General features: G+C 51.5%; 2 protein-coding genes across 8 annotated transcripts in view; one reads left to right on the forward strand and one right to left on the reverse strand.

The window, feature by feature from the left end:
• The window catches only part of LOC141995112 (uncharacterized), a 39020-nt gene extending 28820 nt beyond the window's left edge, over positions 1-10200 (reverse strand). For 2 of the 7 annotated variants that reach the window (XM_074965973.1, XM_074965968.1), the window contains exons 1-8: positions 10005-10199; positions 8731-9139; positions 8054-8205; positions 5903-6209; positions 5133-5230; positions 3984-4083; positions 1806-1931; positions 754-879 (exon numbers count right to left, since the gene is read on the reverse strand). In XM_074965973.1, the coding sequence (XP_074822074.1) occupies positions 754-879; positions 1806-1931; positions 3984-4083; positions 5133-5230; positions 5903-6209; positions 8054-8205; positions 8731-8952 (1131 nt within the window). In that variant the 5' untranslated portion in view covers positions 8953-9139; positions 10005-10199. Of the gene's footprint in view, positions 1-753; positions 880-1805; positions 1932-3983; positions 4084-5132; positions 5231-5902; positions 6210-8053; positions 8206-8730; positions 9140-10004 lie in introns of all 7 variants that reach the window. The other 5 variants (XM_074965972.1, XM_074965967.1, XM_074965970.1 and 2 more) reach the window with 4 other exon arrangements.
• The window catches only part of CLK3 (CDC like kinase 3), a 31406-nt gene continuing 28694 nt past the window's right edge, over positions 9815-12526 (forward strand). Inside the window, exon 1 of the mRNA XM_074965979.1 lies at positions 9815-9991. The gene's annotated coding sequence lies outside the window, so the exon portion shown is untranslated. The remainder of the gene's footprint in view (positions 9992-12526) is intronic.

Consider the following 12526-nt stretch of genomic DNA (forward strand, 5'->3'; position numbering starts at 1 on the left):
GATCCAAGACAGGGGAATGAATTCCCCCAGGAACTGAGGACCATCCCAAACCTCACCGCTTCCCGCTCCAAGTGCGGGGCACATTTCTTTGACCTGCTTTCTCTAATACAAACACAGGTCTGTTTAACAAAAGACCCCCAAAGAAACAAACAAACAAACAAATAAATAAAAACCCTACCAAAACAAGACCCTCCAATCCACACGCTTCTCCCTCTGGGGAGAGGATGAGCGAATAACCAGCACGTGTCAGATGTGCAGTCACATTGCATTACTGCAAGGTGCTCAGATACTACAGTGATGAGCACAGAATAAAAGCCTACACAGAACAGAGCAGAATAGAAAACGCAGCCATCCTGATTGCCAGCCAGACCACAGCACTGCAGTGCAGGGAACCGAAATCTGGGCCTTCTGCTCCACAAGTGCACTCCTGGAGCACTCAACAGTTTAGCCTCTTCTTGGGTCAGCCACAAGAGGGAGAGAGAGCCCACGAATGCCTAAACGTGTCTGACTTTCCAGCCAGTAAGGAGCCCCCTAGCGCATGTGTACAGTAGTCACTTCATTGCATGACACCCCTATCAGACACAGATACGCATCACACCCGTACTCGCACTCGTAGAGAACAGCTTGTCCTTCTTGTACTCATGGTGCATCAGCCAGTACTACAAGGGGAGACCTTGTTCTACATGCTACCAATGGGAGCTCAATCACAGGCTGTTCGTTACTCAGACCCACACATTTCCTCCATCCCCATACCCAGCTGGTGCTGTTGTAAGCCCCTTGGAGTCTGCCAATTTCCTTGTGCAGTGCTTTTGTCGCCTGGAGCGAATCCGTCACTCTCTGGTTGGCCTCGTTGGTCTGGCTGAAAGCCAGCTGTTGCCCCTGGGAAGCAAAAGGAACAAGGGAACCTCTGAAGTAGGGAACCTAAACGCCTGAACTTCTGGGGTAGCTAAGCCCCATCTCTCCTCTGGAGAGAAGCTGGAAGAAGGGAGGAGCAAATGTGTGGACACCCAGGTAGGGGTGGGAGCAACTATTTGTACATCTTCCAGGAACTCTGCAGTGATTGGGTGGGGCAGCTGCTCAAGCAGCCTCATTTGTAGACTGAGAACAAGCATCCAAATTTTGGTGTGTTTATGATTTGAGGTTCACCCGTCCCTAAGGAGCGTGGGGTGCAGTGAGGATACAGAGGCGAGTGGACAGGACAGGAAGCATGTGAGAGTATAGATTGTAACGTACGGGCTTGGAGTGTCGGAGTGAATTGATACATTGCAGGCCTGCTGACAAGACACAATTTAAACGCGATTGCTTTGAGTCCAGGCAGTAGCAGGTGTGGTTTTGGAGCGGAAGGAGTGAGGAGTCCAGTCTCAGCTCCAACATGTGATGTTTCTAATTGTGTCTATTTTCTGGACCTCATGGACTCATTGGTGCCTAAACAGTGCAGTGAATCCTTTTCCAGCCCCCTTGGGTACACCTACTCTGCAATGGAAGACCTGCAGCACGGCCACGGCTGGCCCGGGTCAGCTGATTCAGGCTCGTGGGGCTTGGGCTGTGGGGCTAAAAATTGCAATGTAGACATTAGGGCTTGGGATGGAGCCCGGGCTCTGAAACCCATGAGTGGGGAGGGTCTCAAAGCCCAGGCTCCAACACAAGCCCGAATGTCTATACCACAATTTTTAACCCCACAGCTCGAGCCTCGTGAGTCAGTTGAGCCGGACTCTGAGACCCAGTGCCACAGGTTTTTTATTGCAGTGTAGACATATCCCTAGACAGTGACAGGGGGATTGTGCCCATTGGACCAAGGAACTAACCTCTTTGGCTGAGTTCAGCTGCTGGGTCATTTCATCCCGTTCTGCTTCCAGAACCTTCATGTGCTCCTTGTAACCACTCAGGGTTTCCTGAAGAGCTGTCATTTCTCGGTTCAGCTCCTCCTTCTCCTACAAATCAACACAATGGATACATCAGCCAGCTATGATGAGGCACCAAAGTCATGAACCACCCCGTAGCATGCACAGAGCTGGGTGAATAGTAAACAGCTTGATCTGGGAATAAAAGCCACCCAGTTTGGTTCGCTGCAATCACAAAAGAGAGAGATTTTTAAGACCAGCAGGGACCATAATGATCATCTTATTTGACTTCCTGTACAGCACAGGCCAGAGAATCTCACCCAGTGAATCCTGCCTCCAACCCATCCCTTCTGATGAACATGACTGACTGTTTCACAAGTCTCCACAGGACTGCCAGGCGTTGGTGAAAATATTCACAAATCCTGACTGTTTCGCAAACATTAGCAAGAGTGTCACAAACATTCCCTGGTCATCATTCTGCTAGTTGAAAAAGAATCAGTCAACCAATCAGGCAGCAGAAATACCACGCAAGTATGGTGACCAGTAACGCCTCACAAATAGCTAGCACTGCCTATTCAGCGCAAACAGATTGCGAACCTTCTCCCAGGCTGGAAGTGATTTGGTAAACGTTTGTTCGCAGGATTCGGGTTCGGCTCATGAACAATCCTAGTGTGACCAACTCACAATTAGACCTCGAGTCTTGCAATACCCGGTGCTTTTCGTAAAGCCCCAGCTCTTGGATTCATGTTATTATAGGAGAATTCCACCTTTCCTTTGTTAAAAAAAGTACGTTTCTGCCACTCATAGTTGCAGAGAAAAGCTGGAATACTTGACCCAGGTGTTATTCAAAGGCTCTGTAATCAGGAGGTGAAGGTAAAGAACTCAGGTACTGTTGGGTTTTCTTTAAAAAAGCCATGAATATTAAGTCAGCCTCATGATTTTGGAACACATGGGGTTGGCCATACTGCGATCTGCTAACCAAAACGGGGCTCAGTCCCTAACAAGTACTGCCTGTAATGGCTAATACGACCAGCTCTAGCCTCTCGCCTGTGCCCAAGGGAGAAAGAACGAGCATGTCTGTCTGCTGGAAGTATTACTGTTGTGCCTGTCACTTTAAGGGACAGACTGTGCCAATTACTCCTGGCCTTGGGGGCAGTGTGGAGCTGTACTCTCCAGGGCAAGATTACTGGGGGAAGGGGGCACAATCCCTGAGATACAAGGAGGAGGGGAGGGGTTCACCTGATTCCCCACCTCTGCAAAGTGTTCCCCTTTCGGTAGCCAGCCAGTCAGCGTGGACAGGGGCAGAGCTGTAGCACCGTCCCCTCTCTGCCTCCTTTCAAGAAGATTGCTCCCTGCACACACACTGAGTTCAGAGATTAGGATTGTACCTAGCCTGTGTGCAGAGCAGGCTTGGCGGGGAAGAAAAGGGCAAGCAGATCTTTTTGCCTTCCCATGGAAGACCCAGGGTCAGCCTCCCCTTAACCTCTGCGCTCTGATCACAGTGCCAGTCCCACTGCTCCATGGGAGCAAGGCTTTTCAAAGTCTGCCCAAACTTCGCAGGCCACTGACAGCAGGGAGCCTGAAGGTCACTGCTCCCCTCCTCCCCCAGCCCTGTGCTATATTTAGCTCCTGAGAGTCCTCTAATTAGATCTGTCCTTGTGGGTTTGCTGGCTGGGAGCTGCACATTTCCAAGTGTCCCGAGTCCAGGAGCAAACAGGGAGAATCACACAGCAGAGCCCAACACAGAGCACATGGGATGGCAACTCTTGCACTCATCCCCCAAAGATTTACCCTGAGTATGTGCAGGGGAATGAGGCTCCAGAGCAGGCCTGAAAAAGCCTGCAAGGGACTTTAGGAATCAGGACACATAATATTAACCCTTTGGTCTTCCTACTGCCCCAAAATCTTGCAACCTCTGCTGTGCAATTCCAAGGGCTGCAGCCTTGGACCAGTGCAGCATCCTAGTGCATGCGATTGCAAGCGCCCCGGCCCTGTTCCAGTGCTACAATCGTTATTGCGGGCAGTTGATGGTGCTACTGCCCGATGCCAGGGCTCCATCCCCTACTATGTGCAATGCTTTCTCTGAAATGTTTGGGCCCAGCCCCAGGTAATAGCCACTGGGGTTTGCAAGGCCTTCCTTACCACAGACAACCTCTGGCTGGGACTTGGGGAGACTGAGCGGCAGCTCATTCTGCTCAAGCAGGATTTGGCCTTCACCACCTCCATCTCCAAATTAAGGATCCTAAAAAACAGAGAGACAGACAGCAGCTCCACCCTGCTTCCATTCGTCACATCCCAATCTCTCTGTCACTTTCCCAACTGCCCCTCCCCCTGCCCTCTTTCCAACCACCATGTCCACTGGCTGGGCACTACCTGATAGCTGTCCCCACCCCCACGCTCCAAATGGACCCCTTGTCCAACAGCTGCTCCCTGTGCCCTCTCTAGAGATGCCCCAGACCCAAACTGACAGGTTGCTCCAACCCCCATGCTCGCTCCCAACCTCTGGGCCAACCACTGTCACCCACTGTCCCCCGTCCCCACCACAACCCCTTTCCCTAAGGAAGAAGAGTAGGTTACGTTGGTGAGTTCAGTGCTGGTGAAAGGTGCCAGGCTGACTTATACACTGAAGTCCTTTGCTTATCCAGAGAACAGATACAAGAGACAGAGCAGGGCACACACCAAACCTGACCTGAGGGGAGTTCATTCAAACCCTGGCCTCTCTGCTGAGCATGCCAGCCAGGGAGACAGCAACTGCCAAATCTGGGGTCTGCATTTCTGGTGTGGACACTAGTCCACTAGGACTGGACTGAGACCTTCTACAGAGAAACTCATCACACACAAGCCACTAAACAGCTCTCAGGTGAGAAGAACTTTCACTCACTCCCCACTGGCCAGGGCTGGAGTGGACATGGATGCCTAGGGGCACTCTCCACCTCCAGTCCCGAGCCACCTAGTCTCCTGGGTTGGGGCAGCTGCCCCACTGAGAATGCAGGCTGCTGAGGGAGGGTAATATGGTGCTGACCGAAAGATTTAGACTAGGATTTCCAGGGGCACCTAAGGCAGGTAGGTGCCTAACTCCCTTAGGTATGCCTAAAACCTCCATGCTAGCTCAATGATTTCACATGCTAAACAAGAAGCTCCTTAAGCTGCCGTCTTCACCAACCCACTCTGCACCCTCGTCTCTCTCTGTACGGTACCTCTGACGCTGTCCCAGCTGCCTGCATCCTACGTACTCCTTGCCTAGACTTCTTAACCCAAAGCCTTCCTACCACCCGCCCCCAATTCACGTACTTCTCTTGCAAGTCCCCTCTCTGTTTCTGGTCTTCATAGCGGGACAGGTCCAGCCAGCTCTTTTCCTTCTCTAATTGGGTGAGGGAGCTCTCCATCTGCTGTGGGAAAGGCGAGGTCAGGAGAGAATTCAAAGGCAAGCAGCTTAATTTTATACTAAACCTTGAAGAGAACAATACCAGAGGAGTGCCACTCTCTATTCTCCATGACAGAGGCCAGACTTTTCCCAACAGAGATAAGCCAGAAGCTGCTCCAGCCTCCAGATAGGCATCCCTAACCTCCAGGATCATAAGCTTCTAGTTCCTCAAATGAGAGCACATGCTAGGGGACACAACCTAGCTAGTGCAAAGCCCACGGAAGTCAGTGGGATCTTTCCATTGATCTAAGCAAGCGCTGAGCACGCAGGCACAGAGAGTGTGAACAGCACCATCCTGCTCCACTGTACTGCATTCACCCTCTGAAGGATGGGCACACACTGGCTCGAGTCATCCCAATGGAAACAAGTGAGCAGCCTGCCCAGACCATTGAGATGTAATGTGCTGCATCTGAGAAGCTTGGAGTTGGTTAGACTCATCAGGCTTGACCCTGAGGGGTCCTGAGCACATGTAGCTCCTATTGAAACCAATGGAGGGTGCAGGTGCTTAGCATGTCTCAGGGTCAGCCCCAAAGTCAGGTGAGTGTCTAGAAGAAGTACTAGAACCAGCAGCTCCTCCTGTGTCCCAATCAGACAGGTCCTCACAAACTCCCCAGGCTTTGGAGAGACTCCAGTTTACCTTCTGCTTAATGGAAAGTAGCTCAAACTTCACCCTGTTGAGTTCCAGCTTTTGCAGCGCTTCTGCCTGTCCCTCTAGCACCCCAGGAGTGTCCCGCAGAGAGGGCCCCAGCGCCGCTGTCCTCTGCACATTCTCTGGTAAAGATCCCCGCAGGTCCAGCTCCAATCCACTCCACACCCTTCGAGCCAATGGCCGCATGGGACCATATTCTTCTGTGCCCCAGTCCGGAAGACGACATAAAGAATGCCTCCTTCTGAGTGGTGGGCTGGAATGCTTCCTGGCACATTCCATATCACTGGTTAAAACTCTGCCAAGAAAGAGATCCATCCTTTTTAATTTTAACAACTGATTGAAAGGCCTGGGAAGGCAGAGCAACGAGGATAGCTAACAGGAGACCTCAATGATGACAAGATGATCCTTAAACCATTGTTCACAACTCATTAGTCATACCACTTGTCTTTAAAGGTTACCTGGTGCAATGGATTCTGGGGCATAATTAGGAAAAATGTCTTGTCCAACCTCTATATCCTAGAAGACTCTATGGACAACTGGAGAACTAGTAGGATGATGTCATCCCAAATATCAGGTAAATGAAACCCGAATGACTGAAAGGAGAAGGGATAACTCCTATGTAACTCAGATGCCCTATAAACAGCTGGAAGAAAACCTCTCTTTGTTAAAGATTCAATACCCACCCCAGTTCCTTCAATGAATGGCTGAGAAAGCTAACAGTAAACACCTGATACCTCCAGGGAGTCCTCAGGCAAATCCAGGGAAGACCAGATGTCTGTTACCAAATGTGTCCCAGAAACCACCGCGCTAGGTGCAGCATTGCTTCAAAGGAGGCATGGTGGGAGGGAGAGCTGGAATCTGAGAGCCAAATGCAGCCACTACACATGGCTGAGCAGAAACATGGCCTTCCTTTCTGGTGGGAGTGAGCAGGACTAGAGCAGTCATAAACTTCACTGCCAAAGCTTAATTCCGAGAGCTACCAAGCACCTTTAACTCCCTCTGATGTTAGTGGGAATTGCTGATACTTAGCCCATGTCAGGATCAGGCCCCTTGGGAAGAGCAGCAGGGGACAAAAGTATTGCTGAGTGATCATTATGGTCCCTGTGCTATTCCAGTGACTCCTGAGAGGCAGTACCCTAGGCAGCCACCTGCAGTCCTGACACCTGAAAATACCCCCAGTCCTGCTGGTGTCCTACAGGTGAATTCCATTGAATTACACTGAGATCCTACTAAAAAAAAACCCACTGCTTCTGCAGGGCAAGTGGAAATTTAAAGGCCCGGACTCTGTTTCCCCTCTGCTCTTTGCTCAGGGGCCTTGTTTGGTAAAATCAGAGTTATAGGAATGCTAGTGAAACCACCATTTCAGTTTGGATGACTGTATGGATGGATACGTATGGGGATGAACAGATCAACTGATAGATCAATCAATCTTAGGGACATTTTTCCCATTATAGTTCTCAGGGGAAGAACACATTTCTTATTTTAAAAGGAAATTAACCAAAAACAGTCACTCCAGAGTATGAATTATGCTGCAGTATTCCACAGCTGATGCAATTAAACTCATGTGATTGAAACAACTTACTGCCCAGTAATTCACAACCCCAGATATGTGATGTAAGAACATAGCAATTGCCTGCCTGAAACCCACCAATGATAAATCTAATCCAGTCCCCTGCATGCGGGATGCTTTCAAGGAAGGAGAAAACCTCTTCAGGCACCTAGTTGTGCAGGGCTATACCCAGCAGGGAAATTTCTTCCTGGCTGCAAGTGGTGATCTATTTCTGGCCTGAAGCATGAGGATGAACAGCCCTTGTTTTGTCTTACCTAGTGTGACTGCAGATGCTATTTGTCTGGCTGTGAGTGTCTGATCCATTTTGAAATGTATTAAGCAAGCTGATCCAATAACACACAGCAGCAGGGAGTTCCGGTTGTAACTTATTGCTTAAGGAAAGGATCTGACTTGCTCTGTAAGTATTTCTTTCTGTCCTTCCATCCATCCACCTAAACTGTACTTATATAAGAAAGATTCCTTGCAAATCTTCCCAACAAGCAAGTTTTCTGCACCCCTCAATCACAGACAATTCCACTCGATTCCCACGGGATCCCTCCCATCCCAAGCTCTTTTAAAACTGAACTTACATCCCACTATCTATGGAGTGGATCCCTCGCAAGGGGCTCATGGACCTGGCTCTTTCGATGTGCTTGGGGCTAAGAGAGCCCCTGCTGGACTCTCTCCATGCGCTGTTTGCGTGGCCGGGCTCCCAGGGTCCTGGCGTCCCGTTCAGAGGGTTCTGAATGAGGTGAGGAAGAAAAGTCTGATGCAGAGGACAGGGATGTGCCACTTCCATCTTGATCCCCCCCTTGATACACACACTCACACTCTCTCCTTTTCACTCTACCCGTCCCCCACTGGAATCACTCCCCATCAATGTCAAGGATGTTGCCTGAACAAAGGCAGTGAATCATGGGAGCAGTCACTAACAACCCCTGCCACCCAACCACCTCATGAACGCTCATGGCAACGCAGTTCAGCTTGTGAGGAATCTGGGGTGTGGCAGAGGTAATGCCCATGGCCTCTGTGCCAGAGGTGAGATCACGGGGGATTGCTGGCATATTGCCCTCTGAGCAGTTTGAGTGTGCCAAGGAATCGAGTCCCAGACCCATGACCAGCAGGACATCAGCTTGCTTTATCTTAGGAGCCACATGGTATGATAAGCAGAAGACCAGGGGTGGAACATGACCCCTTTGCAGGAATCCCGTGAAGCCCCGGAAAGGTGCCTGGTCCCCCAGCACGACGGTCAGGCTGGTCCCATTACCTCTCCTTGGAAGGGGACCCCTGACGAGGGGTAGCTGTTTGTGTAGCTCCTCTCCAGCTCCGACACAGAACAGGATCGAGATGCCCATGGGCTTCTTTTACTGTTCTCAGGATCCTGGCAACCCCAACCTGAGACCCCCGTGTCAGTGCCATGCTGGAAGCATCCATCACCGCTGTATCGGGACGGCAGGCCAGGAAAGCTGCTCTGCTTCTGGTGGGACATTTATGGCCCAGTGGTATGGGGGGGGGGTGCCCTCCCTCGAAGGGTCATCAGTGCAGCTGAGTCTCAGGTACTGACATTTGCTTCATGTACGGCACTTTCCCTGGAGCTTCCAAGGGGAATCTCACAGATCCAGATCTATGGTACATGGAGGAGATGCAATCCAGCTGTGGCGTTGAGTGCCAGAGGCCTGTCACCAAGGACAGCAAAAGGAAGAATCAGTGGATACCCAACAAGGGAATTCATATGGGATACCTCACCCTGCAATGGCACTCACTACTGCGCCACCTCCAAGCACATCCCAGAATCCTCTGTTCCATTTCCCAGGGTGCCGTGCGAATCGGCACACTGCGCTATGGGGCAGATCCTCTGGCTGCAATCGGCTGGGCAGATCTGTATGGTCAGGACACTGAAGAGAGGGAATAGGAGGAGGCTTGCAACCCCAACCTCTCCCCTGGACTGTGCTGGTAGCCGCACTGGAGGTGAAGGCCATTGAGAACCGTTTGTGTTTTCTCTCAGATGTCACAGCGCTGAGCACGGCATAAACCCACAGACAGATGGCTGCATCTCCTCTCGTGGAGGTGACTCCCCAAACGAGCTCAAAACCAGGAACGCCCGTATCCCACCTCAGTTGCAAGGCTGAAGGCCACTCTCCCCTCCCAGTCACAGAGCCCACCTGGTCAATCCCACAGCAAACATCCCTGTGGAGGTGAATGACACAGGCAACGATGCTGCAGAGGGAGGCGGGAGGCTCTGACCGTGGACTTGGAAGAAGAACATGAGTGGGCAGATAAGGCTCCGTGGTTCCTTGGCAACATCAGCTCCCAGCATGGGGAGAGTCCGAAGGAGGAACCTTTTCCCCCAGCTGGCCCTATAGCTCCAAACTGGACCCCATCTCTATTCACAATGCCCTGCATTTGCCAACACAGGGTGTGTGATCAGAAAAGACCAAGCCCTGGGGAACGTGAAGTGGCCGCACCCTCTGCTCCAAGCTCTGGCCAGGAGAAACGCAGGCGCTGGGGAGAGTGCAAGCAGAGCACTGGTAAGTGACTTACCCCTCCGCGAGTCTCCCCGCAGGCCCTCGGGGACCCCGTCCGACTGAATCTCCAGGGCGTCTCTTCGTTCAGCTCAGCTGCTGTACTCACCACCTCTCCCCATGTCAGGAAACACAGGACTGCTGCTGCCACGGCAACCGAGATGGCAACAAGCTTCAAAGTGCCTGTTCCCCCTCTCCTGATAAACTGGCTCCGATTGTGAAGCGTAGGCGGCTATGATGGGAGAGCGGCAGGGGCACCTGGCAGAGTTACTCACCAGCCGCAGCAGGCCCACGCTTCCCCACACACCCTGGGCCCCTCTCCTGCCACTGTCCCTCTCTCTCTATGCTCAGCACTTCCCTGGGAATGAAAGTAAAACTGCCCCAAACCTGCCTCCCCCACTTCCATCCTGGGCCCCGGGGATAGTGCAATCGTGGTGACGGAGCTGCGATCCCATGTGAGGGAGCTGGGCGATTGAGGGTCTCCATCCCTGGTAGCAGTGGGGGGTGAGGGTCGCCACAGACAGTGAATTTGTAACTAACCAGATCCCCCAGCCAAAACCCTCCTCCACAACTAAACTCTCTGCTTTCAGAACAAAAAGCAAACCTCATTTCTTTGGCTCTGCCTTCCTGCAGTAACTGTCTCGTTAAAACAAAGAAATCTGATCTAGCTTTGAACTCATGACTGGCAAAGTGCACAGATATAAAAAAATAAGATACTTCCAATCTAATTAGAGAGAAAACAGGCAGAGAGACATTAAGTGACTTGCCCAAGGCCACACGACAGCACAGTGGTGAAGCAAGGAAAGATGGCAACTTCGTATTTGGTTTTTAATTATTTTAAAGATTCTATTTAAGTAGCTTAAAATCTCCGTTGAGTAATTTACTTTTCTCGATAACGAAATGCAACAGGTAGCAAATCGTATCTGTTATGTGGCAGTTTTCTTTCAATCCCCTCTTAGTTCATTTGCAGTTACAGGTGCGCTGCCTTTCCACCTGCCACTTATTCTATACATCCCTTTACAGACACCATTTACCTAGCACTCCACATTCCCCACTGCCTGCACAAGCCTTCCAACAACAATTACCTCCCAAAACGTCCATCAAGTCTCTTTCACATACTGTACGTGACTCACCGGCTATTAATAGCAGCAACCACTGATCCCTTTATTAGCTTTTCATTGACACTCATGTTTGCACTCAAAGGGGGAAAGGGGGCTGGGAATCCAACCCCTCTCTGAATGCTGGCAAACTAGCCATGCCAGGGATTCCCAGATCCAGGGATAAAGCCTTCCAACCCTCCACGTTCAAACTCATGAGTCAGGCCGCAAAAATATGAGATTTTTTTAAAAATACATGTTGGGTTCTTTGTATTTTTCTTCAAGACTTTTCAAGCATTTCTCTGCAACCATGAGGGCAATACGCTTTATATAAAAATGAAAGCTGAGCGTCTCACATACTCACATGACTCCAGGAGCTGGGGCTTTAAGGAAAACACCAAATATTGTGAGACTCGTGATCAGATCACGAGGGTTGGCAATACTGAGTAACCAGAGGTAAGCGAGCACACAGGCTATAAGCCCCCACCCAAGGCATACCCATGGCACAGGAGGCTCTCTGACAGAGCTGTAGAACTAACTCTCCCGCCCCTTCTCCCCCATGCTGCAGGAAGCCCCAGCACAGGAGGCATTTTGAGGGCCGTGGGGGCTGGGGCATTTCAGAGCAGGTGAAGTGGGCGGTTCACCTACATGCACCGCAGTTGGCCCCAGTGAAGGGAGCATTTTAGAATGGGGGGGAGTGTGCCAGAGCACTTCATAGCAGGTGGGTGGCAGTGCTGCACCCCAATGATTTTCTAACCGTGCAGCAGGCAAGTTAGAGCAGCTTAGAGCTACCTTAGCCTGCACCAGGAGCCAAACCTGCCCTCAGCAGGTCCTGAATAAGGAAGACACTAGTCCCTTCTCTGTCCCTGGACCAGGGATGAATCTGGCTCAGTGACCACACATGCACATACACACGCGCCCCATAACAGCCCGATCAAGGGTTCCTTTCACAGAAAAAGCAAACTGTGACTGTTTTTAGATAACTCAGCAGAACAACTCCCAGGGAGTGACAACATGACTTCACTGAACAGCTCTTCATTGCAGACACGCTAGGACAGATAACACAGCCCAGCTAACATTGGCAGTATCCCTGGGGCAGAGGTGAAAGTAAGCCGGTCTGGTCTGATCTGGCGTACCGGCAAGAGCCGGTGCGCCGTCCGGACCGGCTCCCCCAGGCTGGTGATTTAAAAGGCCTGGGGCTCCCAGCAGCATCTAGAGCCCCAGGCCCTTTAAATTGACACCGCAGCCCCGCTGCCGGAGCCCCCATGTAGCGGAGGCGGCTGGGAGCCCCGGGGCTCGGACGGCGATTTAAAGGGTCCAGGGCTCCATTGCGGTAGCGGCAGCTGGGAGTCCCGGGCCCTTTAAATCACCGCCAGAGCCCCGGCTACCGACACTACCTCAGGGCAGTAGCGGTGGCCGGAGCCCCAGGCCCTTTAAATTGAAG

The sequence above is a fragment of the Natator depressus genome, chromosome 10 (assembly GCF_965152275.1).
Source record: "Natator depressus isolate rNatDep1 chromosome 10, rNatDep2.hap1, whole genome shotgun sequence".
Lineage (NCBI taxonomy): Eukaryota > Metazoa > Chordata > Testudines > Cheloniidae > Natator > Natator depressus.